The 16140-nt window shown below is 50.0% G+C and overlaps 1 protein-coding gene and 1 long non-coding RNA gene across 2 annotated transcripts in view; both read right to left on the bottom strand.

Moving 5' to 3' along the window:
• The window catches only part of LOC137846788 (uncharacterized), a 483557-nt gene that overhangs the window by 324610 nt on the left and 142807 nt on the right, over positions 1-16140 (bottom strand). The gene's annotated exons all lie outside the window — the stretch shown is intronic.
• LOC137847288 (adenosine 5'-monophosphoramidase HINT1-like) lies at positions 10060-14355 on the bottom strand. The gene is made up of 3 exons (XM_068665578.1): positions 14203-14355; positions 11899-12004; positions 10060-11194 (listed from the first exon to the last, which is right to left on the bottom strand). Exons 1-3 carry the CDS (start codon positions 14337-14339, stop codon positions 11075-11077), a joined length of 363 nt encoding a protein of 120 aa, XP_068521679.1. The 5' UTR covers positions 14340-14355; the 3' UTR covers positions 10060-11074.

Genomic DNA, 16140 nt, shown 5'->3' with positions numbered 1-16140 from the left:
CCGTTAGAACTTTTACTATTACACAGGGGGCCTCGGGAATTTCGGGGGTGCCTGTGACAATGTCCTCTGTAGCAGAGGAGGAGCTCTCACTACCAACAGCTCCAACTGCTCCAATAGAAAGTGAGAAAGGAGCAAGTGAAAGGACCAGTGCTAACTCATTTCTATCAAATATAAATCCCTTCACAACGGGGGCGCAGGGAAGAGAAGGTCTGCAGCCATCGAAGGCCTTTGCTGTTACGCCCCCTGTTGACCTGAACGTGCCTTTTGACCCAGGCCCTATTGGCCTTGGAAAGGAGCGATGAAGGCAAATAGCAAATGAGGCACTGCGTGAAGGGAATTATGAAACGGCAGCACAGTTAACACAAGCTTTTCCGGTAGTATACTCGCCACCAGATGCACAGGGGAATGTGACCATTAATATGACAAATTTATACTGGAAACTACTAACTCAATTACGATCTACAGTAAATGATTCTGGTTTAAAGGGGGAACCTACTCGGCAAATGTTAGATTATATTTGGGGAACTAATATATTGCTCCCCGGGGACATACGTGGTATAATGAAGCTGATCCTAACACAACATCAACAGCTTCTTTTTAATGCGCATTGGCAAAGTGTTTGTCAAGAGGCAGTAGCTGTGATAAGGGCACCTGGAGATCCGTTGTATGGTGTCACGTTGGAGGAATTGATGGGACTCGGACCATATTATAGATTAGAGACACAAGCGTTGCTGGGTCCAGACAAAGCTAAAGAATCAATGAGATTGGCTCGAAGAGCCTTGGACCAAATTAGAGAGCCAGGGGGGATACCATCCTATATGGGCATCAAGCAAGGAAGGGAGGAACCATTTGGGTTGTTTATTGATCGAGTAGCAAACGCAATACAAGCGGCTGGGGTACCTGGTTATCTAAAGGGCACTATTCTAAAGCAGTGTGCAATTCAAAACTGCAACCCTTCAACTCGTAGTATATTAGCTACGTTACCGGGAACTTGGACAATTGAGGAGGGTTTAGAAAGGATGGCTCAGGTACCCGTGGGTCCGCAGGCTATGTTGGTAGATGTAATAAAACAACTAGGGAATAGCATGAAAGAACAGGCACAGGTATTCAGAGAGACTGCACAGCAATCGCAGAATCAAGTACTCGCTGCCCTTGCTCCTTTGCAAATGCCCGGAGGCCGTCCTACTGGCCGAGGGTCTTCACTGCAACCGCGTTGTTTTCGCTGTGGGATCACCGGACATAGGAAACGAGAGTGCAAAACGAGATCAGTGTGGTGTCATCTGTCGGTATGGTGCGTCGGGAAACGGCCAGAGCAGCGGGAAGGACCGCCCCGCGACGACACAAAAAGCGGCATTTACCACAGCGGCCGGAACGACACCGTTTACCTCCGACCAGCCACCAGAGGGAGTCTCGGCTTGGATTTGGCAACAGCAGTAGATGTAACGCTATTGGACTCTAAACCCACCAGGGTAGGAACAGGAGTTATGGGACCAGTTGTTGTCAATGGTGATCCTGTGGGAGCTTTATTGATCGGAAGATCGTCTGCTGCCTTGAATGGATTGCAGGTATTGGTTGGACTTGTAGATGGAGACTATTGTGGGGAAATGCAGATTATGGTTTCTGCAATGTTTCCTCCAATGCATGTGCCGCGGAATACAAAGATAGATCAATTAATTCCGTTGCCACACCTTGCGGCATCTCTACCACCGATGGTCAATAAGGACCGAGGACTCGGAGCATTTGGCTCCACAGGAAAAATAGCGTTATTAACGCTTGGCATGCAGCAGAGACCACGACAAAAAATCACAGTATGTTTAAAGGCAATAAATCGTGAAGGTCCAGATCAAAGATTTGAATGGACTGTATTACCCCAGGGAATGCGTAATTCACCTATGTTATGTCAGCTTTATGTTGACGCAGCTCTGCAACCGATTCGACGAAAATGGCCAGAGACAATAATCTATCATTACATGGATGATATTTTGTTAGCCCAGAAGGAACCGTTTTCTCTACAACAGAAAAATGACTTAACACTGACCTTAAAACAAATGGGACTCGTACTTGCACCGGAAAAGGTTCAGGAGACAAGTCCCTGGAAGTTTTGGGGTTGGAAAATTACAGATTCCACCATTCAGCCTCAAAAACTTACAATCCAATCGGATATCAAAACTCTTAATGATGCTCAAAAACTGCTGGGAGATTTACAATGGATCAGGCCAGTAGTCGGGATTCCGAATGAACTGTTAAATCCCCTTCGGCCGTTATTAAAAGGAACTGATCCTGCTTCAAAAGTGACACTATCAGAAAAACAACAAGAAATACTACAACAAATCGCATCTTTGATCACAACGAGTGTCACGCATCGACGTATATCTGACAAGCCACTCGATCTTACCGTTCTATGTGGCTCAAAATGCCTGATGGGTGCCATAACACAGCAAAAAATAAAAACGGGGGAGAAGGGAGGAGAAACTGTGGTATTAGAATGGATAGCTCCTCCGTTACAACCTCGACGAACAATTCAAGAAAAAATTGCAACATTAGCAGAATTAGTAAAGAAGGGGAGGAATCGAATATTGCAAGTGGATGGGGTTCCTCCAAATATTATCTGGTTACCCATGAAGCCAGGCGATTTGGAATGGTATATACAAAACTCTGAAGAGTTACAAGCTGCACTACTACAGGATGGCGCTACTATAGTAGCAAAAACGTTACAATCAACTGCTCTGACATGGATGGAAAACCAGAGATGGATAACTAAGCCAAAACGATCGTCTATCCCACTTAAGAATGCAGTGACAGTTTTCACTGACGCAGGAAAACGTTCTGGAACTGCTGCAGTGACTTGGAAGGATGAGCATGGTTGGAAACATCAAATTTTACAAGCCCAAGATAAAGACTCATTACAGACACTAGAACTTCTTGCAGTAGTATGGGCATTTATAAAATGGAGAGATGTTCCGTTAAATGTGGTATCCGATTCCTTATATGTAGTAGGCATAGCAAATCGTATAGAAGACTCAGCCTTAAGAGACTTAAAAAATGAACGGCTGTCAGAATTAATAATCAGTCTACAGATCGCCATAGCTCAAAGAAGTGAACCGTACGCAGTAATACACATAAGGAGTCATCAGTGGGAAGAAGGCCTGGGAGAAGGCAACGCTCGAGCGGACCGACTAGTCGCCGCAACAGCTACTGAAGCACCACTGTCACCCTTTTGCAGAGCTCGGGAGGCTCATGCTATTTTTCACCAGAACGCTAAAGGACTTGCGCGGGCTTACAAACTGTCTAGAGCTGATGCGCAGGCGATAGTAAAAGCTTGCCCAACGTGTAGTCATTACAATTCGGGAGTGGGAATCGGAACAAACCCGAGAGGGATTAAAACCAACGAAGTGTGGCAAATGGACGTCACTCATGGCACAGCATTTGGCAGATTGAGATATCTGCATGTAACGATAGACACTTACAGTCACATGATTTGGGCTACACCGCAGCTTGGGGAAAAAGTTCGGGATGTACGACGTCATCTTGCCAGTTGTTTTGCAGTAATGGGAGTACCACAAACCATAAAGACAGATAATGGTCCAGCCTATGTTAGTGGGCCACTTAAGCGATTTATGGAACTGTGGGACATTAAGCATATAACTGGTATTCCACATTCACCAACTGGTCAAGCTATAGTAGAAAGAGCTAATGGAACAGTTAAGCAGTATTTGGAAAAGTTTAAAGACATTACAGATATTAGAGAGAGGGTGGATAAAACCTTATTTGTTCTCAATCATTTGTGTGTATTTGGAGATGATGAGGAACCACCCGCGACACGTCATTACATTAAGTCTGAAAATGATAATAAATGTATTATGAGAGTACTGTACCGAGATATGAAAACGGGACAATGGCTGGGGCCTGCTGATGTGATTTATATGGGGCGAGGTTATGTGTGTATCTCTTCCCCTACAGGGCCAACCTGGGTTCCTAGTCGATGTGTTAAACCAGCCATTGAAAAAAAGTCATCAAGTACGAATAACAGCAACCATGGCTGATCTAACGGCACAAGGGATTTTGGTTGCATTATCTTTGACAATGACGGTTGGACGTAATAGTGCCAACCTAAGCAAAATCGATCCTCAAACCAATATGTGGGTCACTTGGGCAAATCAAACCGGACAAAGTTCATTTTGCCTATTCCTCGCTTCTGCGTCTGATCCTTTCGTTGATGAGTTGATTATGTTTGAAATGGTTAAGGGATCATACGCAAAAAATTGTAGTACAAGATAGTTGGTTTGAAGGTTGGTTTAAATCTGTTTTTGGGAACATGGGTGGATGGTTTTTTCTTCGTCAAAGAGGAACTTCGTTTTCTACTTATAGTTATATTGATTATAGTTGCTGCAAAATAAAAACGGGGGAATTGTGGAGGAATCGTTAAGTGAGGCAGGACATGTGGATGTTGAGCAGTTGGGAGACAATGGGCTGGTGAAGCACCGTACTCAACTCACATGAGCCTTGGCACGTATGCAGCTGGCTGAGAGCCAATCAGGCTCAAGGACACGATGCCCTTGGGCCATCGGGAAAGTCCCTAAGGCGGGACGGGTAGCCAAAAGAAGGAGGACCAGACTGAAAAGCCCGGGAAGTGTTAACCAATCCTGAGCTTAGTTTCTGCAATATGTATGAGTTGATTATGTTCAAACTAGATAAAAGACGACTGAGCTATCCATTAAAGTTGAAGTTCACTGTTCACTCATATTGAGCGTCTGGGTCTTCCTTCCGTCGGCAACAGGCACTCCCCCAGGGATATCTCCCTGTCCCCTGGAACTCATATTTCCCATTTTTCCTAGCCCTTGTCAGTGTGCTGCTACAGAAATTTCCCTCCTGCAGGGTACCTCACACTAATGTTCCGATTCTGGAAAACGGGGGTGTACTGCCAAGCACTTCCCCCTGCAAGGGCTACCACACACCTATGAATTTACCAGATTCCCTGGTGTACTTCCAAGCACTTCCCTGTGCAAGGATTACCGTACACCAAATTTCCCGAGACTCTTCCTTTCTCTCCCTTATCTCACGCTTCGTCCATCTCCGGCCGCGCCCCTCGCGGAGCCACGGAACCGCGGATCAGGACTCCACACTCACTTCGTACAAAAGTACGTCTCAATCACACATCACGCAGAGTCTCACCTGACCCCCAAGGCAATACTTAACATTTCTTACCTTGGTCTGTGCACAGAGTTACCGGATCAATTCTTAAAACCCGGCAATCTTACCTTTTCAGAACTTGCTCCACAACCTTCCCTGAGAGCCCCACTTCAACCGCTGACGTTTCCAAGGGGGAAAGCTGCACCTCCCGTGCAGGGGGTGGCGGGAAGGAATACAAAGCCTGTGCTCAGCCCTGACGCATCACAACTGGGTTTCTGCTCAGCTGGGGAGGAAGCTTCTGGAAAACTAGGCAGCGCCCCCCGAGGCTGCCCAAGCGTGGTCCGCGGTGCCCTGCAGCCGCACGGAGAGCGGAGCTCAAACTGGCCCGACACGGCGGCAGGGACGCGGCCGTCCCCACACGTGCAGTTCCTGCCTGAGGAGGCCACAGCGCTTCTGCCTCTCTGACAGGCTTGGAGGGTAACGACATCAGAATACGCTCGCTTTAGTTTGAGCTTCCAGGCGGGCGCTACTGCCATCGGGATGGCCCACGGGGACGGGGCTGGGGGCAGGCAACCACAGGCAGCTTTAACATCTCAGTCCTCCCCGTCGGCCATCTCCCAGCTACCACGTGGGCCAATCAACGTGACCAGACACCAATTCACCCAAGGCAACAAAAACATTTACAAAGCTACATCTCTCTTCATAACTGTTTGTTGTTTACGGCTGAAACCAGTCCTGGGATAGGATACGCTACCTGGACCGAGCAAAGCCTTTGATATGGTCCCTCACCACATTCTTCTCTCTAAATTGCAGAGGTAGGGATTTGAAGGATGGACTGTTGGGTGGATAAAGAATTGGTTGGCTGGTCGCGGCCAAAGGGTTGTGGCCAACGGCTCTATGTCTGGGCGGAGGCCGGTCACAAGTGGCGTCCCTCAGGGGTCGGGCTCGGGACCGGTGCTCTTCAACATCCTTAGCAATGGCACAGACGACGGAATCGCGCAAGTTTGCGGATGACACCAAGCTGAGCGGTGCAGTCGATACAATAGAGGGAAGGGATGCCATAAGTGCAAGGCGTTGACCTTGGGCTGGGGCAATCCTAGGTATCTCTATAGGCTGGGAGAAGAAGAACTTCAGAGCAGCCCCGCGGAGAAGGACTTGGGGGTCCTGACGGACAAGAAGCTGGACGTGAGCCAGCAGCGCACGCTTGCAGCCCGGAAGGCCAACTAAGTCCTGGGCTGCATTAAAAAAAGGGGTGGCCAGCAGGGAGAGGGAGGTGATTCTCCCCCTCTACCCTGCTCTTGGGAGACCCCACCCGGAATACTGCGTGCAGGCCTGGGGCCCCCAGCACAAGAAGGATGTGGAGCTCTTGGAAAGGTCAGTCTCACCTCTGTCCCTGGAAAGCTGTTGGAACAGCTTGTTCCGGATGCCATCTCCAAGCCACTGGAAGAGAAGAAAGTTATGAGGAGTAGTCAGCATGGATTCACCAAGGGGAAATCGTGCTCGACCAACCTCGTAGCCTTCTATGATGGCATCACCAGCTGGGTTGATGGAGGGAGAGCAGCGGACGTCATCTACCTTGACTTTAGCAAGGCTTTTGACACTGTCTCCCACGACACCCTGCTAGCAAAGCTGAGAAGGCGTGGGATAGACAAGTGGACGGTAAGGCGGGTTGAGAACTGGCTGACTGGCCGAGCTCAGAGGGTGGCGATCGGCGGCGCAGAGTCCGGCTGGAGATCTGTGACCAGCGGTGTTCCCCAGGGGTCGGTGCCGGGTCCGGTCTTGTTCAACATCTTCATCGACGACCTTGATGAGGGAATAGTGTCCACCCTCCGCAAGTACGCCCATGATACAAAGCTGGGAGGAGTGGCCGACACGCCAGAAGGCTGTGCTGCCATTCAGCGAGACCTGGGCGGGCTGGAGAGCTGGGCGGGAAGAAACCAAATGAAGTTTAACAAGAGCAAGTGTAGAGTCCTGCACCTGGGAAGGAACAACCGCATGTATCAGTACAGGCTGGGGGATGACCTGCTGGAGAGGAGCTCTGCGGAGAAGGACCTGCGGGTCCTGGTGGACGACAGGTTGACCACGAGCCAGCAGTGCGCCCTGGTGGCCAAGAAGGCCAATGGGATCCTGGCGTGCATTAAAAGGAGCGTGGCCAGCAGGTCAAGGGAGGTGATCCTCCCCCTCTACTCTGCCCTGGGCAGGCCTCACCTGGAGTACTGTGTCCAGTTCTGGGCTCCCCGGTACAAAAAAAGACAAGGATCTCCTGGAAAGAGTCCAGCGGAGGGCAACAAAGATGATACGGGGCCTGGAGCATCTTCCCTATGAGCAAAGACTGAGAGACCTGGATCTGTTCAGCCTGGAGAAGAGAAGACTGAGAGGGGATCTTATCAATGTTTACAAATACCTTCAGCGTGGGAGACAGTGGGATTTCGCCACCCTCTTTGCAGTGGTTAGTGGGGATAGGACAAGGGGCAACGGCCTGTACTGGGTCTGGCTGGGATGTTAACTTTCCCTGCAGCAGCCCATACAGTGCTGTGCTCTGCACTTGTAGCTAGAACAGCAGTGGTATCACACCAGTGTTGCGTCTACTGCCGAGCAGCGCTGGCACAGCATCAGGACTCTCTCTAACCCTCCTAGGGGGTGGGCAAAAAAGCGAGAAGACAAACATCACCAGGGCAGCTGACTTCAACCAACCAAAGGGATATTCCATACCGTACGATGTCACACTCAGCAATAAAAGGTGGAAACAGGAAGAAGAGGGGAAGGCTGGGCTCTCCTTGTGAAAACGTCGGTCTTCCTCCCGAACACCGGCTACGCGCGTTGAGGCCCTGCTTCAAGGACGTGGTCAAGCATCGCTCATTTGTGGGAAGTAGAGAGTAATTTCTTTCCTCTGCACTTCCACGTAGCCTTTATTTGTTTTGGTTTTTTCCTTTTTTCCCTTTCCCTTTTTTTCCCCTTTAGTTAAATTGTTTAGTTAATAATAATAATCGTTATTATTATCAAGGAAAGATTATTATTTTTTCCCTTTAATTCAATTATCCTCATCTCAACCCGTGAGTTGTTCTTTCCTTTACTTCTTCCCCTCCTCATCTAAGGAGGGGGAGCGAGAGAGCGGTTGTGGTGTTTAGCTGCCTAGCACGGTAAAGCCACCACAGGAAGTTCCGCACCAACGTGCGAAAGAACAGCTTCACGGTGCAGGTGTGTATTGGGTCTGGCTGGAATGTTAACTTTCCCAGCAGCAGCCCATACAGTGCCGTACTCTGTACTTGTAGCTGGAACAGCAGTGTTATCACACCAGTGTTGTGTCTGCTGCTGAGCAGCACTGGCACAGTATTAGGCCTTTCTCTAACCCTCCTAGGGGGTGGGCAAAAGGTGAGGAGAGAAACATCACTAGGGCAGCTGGCCTAAACCAATCAAAGGGATATTCCATACCATGTGATGTCACACTCAGCAATAAAAGGTGGAAACAGGAAGAAGAGGGGAGGGGTGGGCTCTCGTTTGGAAGACGTCGGTCCTCCTCTCGAACACCGGCTGCGTGCGTTGAGGCCTTGCTTCAAGGACGTGGTCAAGCATCGCTCATTTGTGGGAAGTAAGGAGTAATTTCTTTCCTCTGCACTTCCACGTAGCCTTTATTCGTTTTGGTTTTTTCCTTTTTTCCCTTTCCCTTTTTTTCCCCCTTTAATTAAATTGTTTAGTTAATAATAATAATCGTTATTATTATCAAGGAAAGATTATTATTTTTTCCCTTTAATTCAATTATCCTCATCTCAACCCGTGAGTTGTTCTTTCCTTTACTTCTTCCCCTCCTCATCTAAGGAGGGGGAGCGAGAGAGCGGCTGTGGTGTTTAGCTGCCTAGCACGGTAAAGCCACCACAGGAAGTTCCGCACCAATGTGCGAAAGAACAGCTTCACGGTGCGGGTGACGGAGCACTGGAACAGGCTGCCCAGGGAGGTTGTGGAGTCTCCTTCTCTGGAGATGTTCAAGGCCCGTCTGGACGCCTACCTGGGCAGCCTGCTCTAGGGAACCTGCTTTGGCAGGGGGGTTGGACCCGATGATCTCTTGAGGTCCCTTCCAACCCCTACGATTCTGTGATTCTGTATAAACAGGAGTAAAAATACACGCGTTGATAGCGATAGGACAAGGGGGAGTGGTTTTAAACTAAGACAGGGGAGATTTAGGTTAGATATTAGGAGAAAGTTTTTCACTCAGAGGGTGGTGAGGCACCGGAACGGGTTGCCCAGGGAGGTCGTGGATGCCCCATCCCTGGAGGCGTTCAAGGCCAGGCTGGATGCAGCTCTGGGCAGCCTGTTCTAGTGGTTGGCAACCCTGCCCAATCTATGCTTCTATGATATGCTCTTTGAAAGCATACAGGCTAAAAGAAGGGTCAGATTGGTGCCTCGGGGGCAAGTTTCTTCGCCTTCTGCGGTTGCCTAACAGTGCCTCTTAAGCAGAGAGATTACCAGTGGTCTTCCTCCTCTACTGTCTCGGGAATTAAACATCTTTTGTAAAAGAATACAAGCGCTGATAGCATTAGCTAGACCGACCGGGGAACAGTTGAACATGTAAATACTTACTCAAGGTCCACTTGAGCACGTTTCTTTGAGCAGTTCCATCGGCTCTTCTAGGTCAACAAAACAGATCAATGAAAGAGACCAAGGGAAAATACGGAAATAGAACAGTTGGTCAAGTGCCAACTTAAGAAGCTTTCTCTGAAAGGGCAACAGCATCTCCACCTTCACCCACCCCTCCCCCCCAAACTAGTTGACTTGCACGACTATTTTCACGTGACCCCACAAACGGCAAATCCTATATTATTTCGAGTAGACCAAGGGCTGTTTCTTGGTTTGGTTTTTATCATTCAGCTTCCTCAAAAGACTTTAGTCATTCACAGCTGCAATCGTTAACCCCGCAAACAGATCCAGTAACAAAGATCATTTCTCCTGCTAACGAATCAAGTTTCTTTATGAGGAACGGAGTCACAAAAATCATCTCATTTAGCAAGTTTCAAACACTAAGAGTATTTAATAGCATTTTAACGTTCCCACGCTCCAGTAAGCCTTGAATGTAATCGCGATTAAACAAGGAGCAGAGCGAAGCCAGAGGTCTAACAAAGCACGAGAGGTGATCGCATTTAAAAGCCTTATGGTGCCTTTACCTAATCCTTCTTCTAGTTACTGAACAACGGACTTCGTTTAGGGGAAAAAAAAAAGACACTAAAAATAAATGCAAAAAAAAAAATAAAGAGAACGGCAGCCGAGTCTCGAACTTATCAGAAGCCGACTCAAGAATCCCAGAGCCTTCTACATCCTGTGGGAGGAATTCCTTCTCAAAGTTGCGAAAGCCACGACGAGGACTGAAAAGAAAGCGGTAGCAAAACTCCTAGGGTAGTCAAGAACAGGCTGACAAGCACCTGTCAGAAATCACACCCGGTAGAGCTTGTTCTGCCTCCTCCTCGGGACAGGGGCAGACAACAGACAATGCCTGGAAGCTTTCTTCCAACCTTATTCTTCTCTGGTTCTACATCTGCCAGTCCTCAACACGGCTATTTCGCAATAAAAGCGTGCCCTTTTATTTGGGAGCAGGGGGAAGATAGCAAGGCCTCAAACACACAGCACATCCTAGATCGTCTTAGGAAGACGGAGACCCACAGGACCGCCGAGCGCTTCTAGCTTCGCGTTCCAAATGAATGGGCAAACCACCACCTACACGACACTGTCAACGGACCAAAACATTCTACACACGTGCGCTCCAGGGAGACGCCGTTTTAACTTGCGGAACTATTTCCATCGGTAAGACACGCAAGACAGAGGTGATATCCCCATGCTCCATCTTTATTGTGCAAACGCTGCTCAAAGCTCTTTCTTACCCTCCATAGACAGCCGTCCAAAAAAAATAATAAATCAAACATCAACAGGGGCTAGACTGATGGGCAACATATGAAACCTATTCGGCGGCGATAGTCTGAAGGGCCCGAGGGTGGGCATTCACAGCCATCCGGAATCCATTGGTCAGGTCCAGGTTAGCAGCACACTTCTTGCCAACAACCACGAAACACCCAAGAAGCTGGAAAAAGGAAATAACGTCACCTAACGTGCTGCGCCACGACGCACAGAATGAACGCGAGCAGAGAACCACCCACAGAACACGGTTAGCTAATCCTTCACAATTCAACCGCTGCTCTTTGAATTACCCTCTAGACAGTAACAGACTACAAAACAGTCACAGAAGCTGAATTTGTCTCGGGGCTTAAAGCCCCCGTCATAGCTTCGGGCAACGTAAGCCGCTCTGGCGGAAAATAAAAGCTTCACGGTGCCTTTTCTCTTGCGTGAGCTCACAGAGCCTTGGAACTTGACTTGCATAGCTAACAGCAAAACAAACACCCAAGCGCCGCTCAAACAGCTTTCCCTTTCCTCGCCTCTGACCTGACCAAACCCCAAGCCCTCTTCTGCATAGTCAAGGCACCACCCCCGCTGTCCGGAAACCGTGAAAACGGGCATCAGACCGCACGTCGGAACAACGCTGCTTTTTGCACTGCAAGCGCGTAGCTGGAGACGAGCATCGCTTTATATCACTGCTCTCAGTCAAAAAGCTCAGCTCCATTACAAGCTAGAGGCGAAAGACTACAGCATCGGACAACCCCAAATAGCCTACTGTGCGCCCCTCTGCAACATCCAGAGGAAAAGAGGGGACGGGAAAGAGTCTAGGAAGTTACAAACCAGTTACAGGTACAGCCAGCCTAGCGAACAGAAAGCTCCCACAGTACTCACGGGTCCGCCAGAATCTTCTGCTTCACATAACCGGACAACTACCTTCTCAGGAAGGACTAGGAAAAAACACTGGAGCCTGAGGCGAACTATCACGGAACGCAAGGCACTGGAGGAAGAGTAAACAGTTAAAACGTAGTCGGCTTCAGAGAAAGGCAACAGCTTCAGCAAATCACTATGCCCCACTGAACTCGCCCTACCAAAGCAGATTATCAGGCGCCCCAAACGCGCACGACAAAACAGCCATTCTTCTTAAGCGAGCTTTGAATAGGCAAAGTTCTCTACCTTCTACGCACAAGACACACAAGCGGCAAACAATGGCTAACCGTCCTTCGGTTACGTCCAAATATTGCCTCGGCCAGAGGCAGGAAGGCATCTTCAAAGAACCTGGAGTAATCCGGCTGAGGCCGTATTAACTCTCCGTCCTCGAGAACGCCACCTACTCAGGGGAAGGAACGTTCCAAATTAGCCCGTTACGGCCGGCCTGACGTCAGACACCTCCAGACCGAGGCCAAGGCATCACCTTCGAAACACAAAAACCACCGACCTGTAGGAAACCATCAACTCGCAACTAATTGCGAGGGAACTCCCCAAATCACCAGCAGACAGAAACTGCATATGGCACCAGAAGCAGGATCCAGCGCGCAAGGTGACGGGGGCAGCGAGACAGCCGAGTACTTCAGGTTAGCGACTTCCGCTATTTTTATTTGTTTTAGATGCGACTGAAACACTGCCGATAAGACTCGATTCCACAGATGCTTTGTACTTCTTACTCACCATCGCCTTTCACTGCACGACAATCGAGAATTATAAGCCTTCCTCACACTCCTCCCTATAACATCGCTCAACCGTGAAACAGGCCTTCGGTACAGTGAGCTAAGCAAATTCAAGACCATTCGCTAGAGCCAACTACGCTCCAGAAGTGGTTCTAAGCCCCCCGCCCCCTCCCCCCGCCTCAAGTTAAGACCAAGCGAGAAACTGCAACTAATTCGTCCTCCAGGAAACGTGTCGCACTAAGAGCGGTCAGAGTAGGTTGTCTGCTCTCAAGTCACTCATCAGACTCAAGTTAACGGCCTGGTTCTCCAATCAAGCACAGCGTTCAGGTTACATACGTTGCTGCAGCCAGTACGGCCGAGTCAAAACAGATGCGCGCACGCGCGCACACACACACACACAGACTCCTCGCGCAGCCTTCAACACGAAGGAGACAGGAAACGCGCCCTTTCGTAAAGGCAGGGCGCTACCGCAAGCACGGTTTCCGGAGAGCAGTTGAACGCTTCCAGTACTCCAAACGGGCGGCAGCTGCAACATTACCGAGACCTATTAAGAAAGCGCTGTTCCAAGCAACGCGTCAACGCTTTGAGCAACCCGATCTAGTGAAACACGTCCCTGACCGCGGCAGGCGGGTTGGGCTAGATGATCTTTAAGGGTGCCTTCCAAGCCTAACCATTCTACGAGTCAGCACGCAGAGCGGGCAACGCAGCCCCTTTCACTAAGGGCCTGTTTTCCACGCTGCAGATAAACCCTGCCGTCAGAAGCAGAGGAAATCCCTAACTGTCCTATCTTTAGCATTTCAAATTTAAGAACAGCAACAACGGTTAGGCTGGACACTAACTTAAAGTTAGCACCTTGCAGATAACATCTGCAACTTTTTCATAACTCTCCGCAGCTGCTCACTTAGCTCCTAGCACGTTGCGGCGCACCAGCATCAGTGAACCTTGCCAGCATGCTCTTATCACGGCCCACCTCCAGCACGGAAATGAGAGCTGGGAAGCTCTCGCAGCCTGCGGGATTGACTGGTTTCTAGGCGTTTAAGAAAGCTAGGAAAAGCTGCAATTCTTCCCTTTCACAAGCCACTTTGGAGAGAGCGTGCGCTCGTGTGCGCGGTGGGGGTGGTGCCATAACCAAAGCCTAGCACAGCCGAGCCGGGGCGTCTCTGCAAGGCTATCAGCAGCGCAGAAACGACTGATTACGGTCACTACTGCGATGCTCACTGCCTATATGCATACAGTCCGAACCCCCAAGGAGACCGACTGCGCCGGCGACCCAGTACGCGCCGTGGCACCCCGGGGGCAGGCACCGAAGAAGCGCGGCGTTTTAGAGGCGCTGCAGTAGAGAGCGCCACGAGCCGGAGAGACCCCGACCGACCGACCGACCGACCGTCCCTCCCTCCCTCCCTCCCTCCCGCAGCAAGGCCACCACCCGCCCTGCCGCACTCCCGGGACCCGCGACGGGCCCTCGTTTCAGAGGGCCTGCGAGCGGCCGAGGGAAAGGAAGGAAAGACTCGCACAACAACGCCGCGGCTACCTCCTCGTCCACGACCGCTCATCCTCACGGAGAACGTTGGCGGGGACCTCCTTGCCCTTGCAGGCGACCTCTCCGAAAGCAGCGGCAGCGCCGCCACCGGGCCAGGCGGCCTGCGCCCTAACAATCCCGTCGGCCATGACGGCGCCCGCTCGGTACAACGCCCCCTCACTTCCCGCACTCGGCCCGGCCCTCCGCGGCGCTCATTGGGCCGACAGATCGCCGCCGACCGCCCCCGCGCCTCGATTGGCTGCCTCGCCTGCCCTCTTCCCTTGTCCCCGCCCTCTCGGCGGCTCCGCTCCCGTCGACCCGGTGCTTATCGGCGCTCAGGGAGGTCGCGTGCCCTCGGGGCGCGGAGGGAGCCGACCGGGAGGGAGGAAGTGGGCGCCCGAAAACGGGCTGGGCGGCTCCGCGGAGGGAATCTGGGCCCTGCACGGCTGGGAAACGAGCTCCACAGAACAGGCGCTCCGCTCATAGAATCAGAGCGTGGCTTGGGTTGGAAGGGAGGGTGAGAAACGCTCCGTAGCCGATAGCTTAGGCTCAGGCGAGGATCTCAGCGAAGTAGTAATTTACTCGCGATTGATTGCAATGGCGGGCGCCCCACAAGCAGGAGAGCGCGCCTACTAGTTCCAAAACACAGTTTATACGCTTTTTGATGACAGGACCCTCCCCTGTTTCCCCACTGAGGGGGTAATCCAGGTTCACAACCTATCTGATGTGGTAATGTTTCTTCACTTATCTGACTTGACACCGCCATTTTCACCTAATTGTCCTAAGGAGTCCGGTTGTCTGCATTTTACGAGGTCGCCTGCTAAGCTTCTTATCACTGCAAGCATATCTCAGTACCAAGTTCCTTCCCTCTAAACAACGGAACTCTGCAAAAACAACATTTCTATTCCCACAACAGGTACCGCAGGTATTTGCATTCCTTGTATAACCGAGTGTATTGGTCTGGTAAAACATGGAATTATTAAAATCCTCCACATATCCCCCCAGTACAACCATCCCACTTTTAGTAAGCCAATCAACACCCATAAAGCCCCCCCCCCCCCCCCGATAATCCTTCTAGCTCGATTCCATTATTCCATTGCGAGTTTGAACTGGGGCATGTGCAATTTTCTTCGTTTCTTTTACAAGTTCATTTACAGCTTTTCCTTCTGTTGTGGTTTAACCCGGCCGGCAGCTAAACACCACACAGCCGTTCGCTCACCCTCTCCCCTCCCTCTCTGGGATGGGGAGAGAAACGGGAAAGCGAAGCCCGTGAGTTGAGATAAAGACAGATAAATAAAAACAATAACAATAAAGACAATCGTTATGATAATAGTATTACTAATAATAACGTGTATGAAACAAGTGATGCACAATGCAATTGCTCACCACCCGCTGTCCGATGCCCAGCCTAACCCCGAGCAGTCCAGCCCTCCTCCCAGCTCTTGCTGCACCCCCAGCCTGCTCGCTGGCAGGACAGAGTGAGAAGCTGAAACGCCCTTGGCTTGGCCTAAGCACTGCTCTGCAACAATTAAAACATCAGCATGTTATCAGCACTCTTCTCATCCTAAGCCAAAACATAGCATTCTACCAGCTACTAGGAAGAAACACCTTCATCACCAATCTATAAAACAGCAATTACTAAGGTTAAATTTTCCACAGACTTCTCCTTCTTGCGCAAATAATCCAAAGCTAAGCGATTTTGATACAAAGCAGTCCTCATCTTAGTATTTTGCCTTGCAATTAATCCAAGTGCATCTCCGGTTTTATTTACAACTATTTCTATTACAGCTTCTAACCTAATTATTCTATTAAGCATATATATTGGGGTCCTATAGCCCCAGGATCCGTCTTCTGCCCACGTAGCTGGATCATGTTATAAGTAGCTCAGTCCCAAAATAGGATTATAATCAAAGTTTACAATTTATTAAAAGAATAGAGGTAAGCAAACAG

The sequence above is a fragment of the Anas acuta genome, chromosome W (genome assembly GCF_963932015.1).
Source record: "Anas acuta chromosome W, bAnaAcu1.1, whole genome shotgun sequence".
NCBI classification, from domain to species: Eukaryota; Metazoa; Chordata; class Aves; order Anseriformes; family Anatidae; genus Anas; species Anas acuta.
Note: the sequence above shows the minus strand (reverse complement) of the source record. Positions and strands in the feature narration are given on the sequence as shown.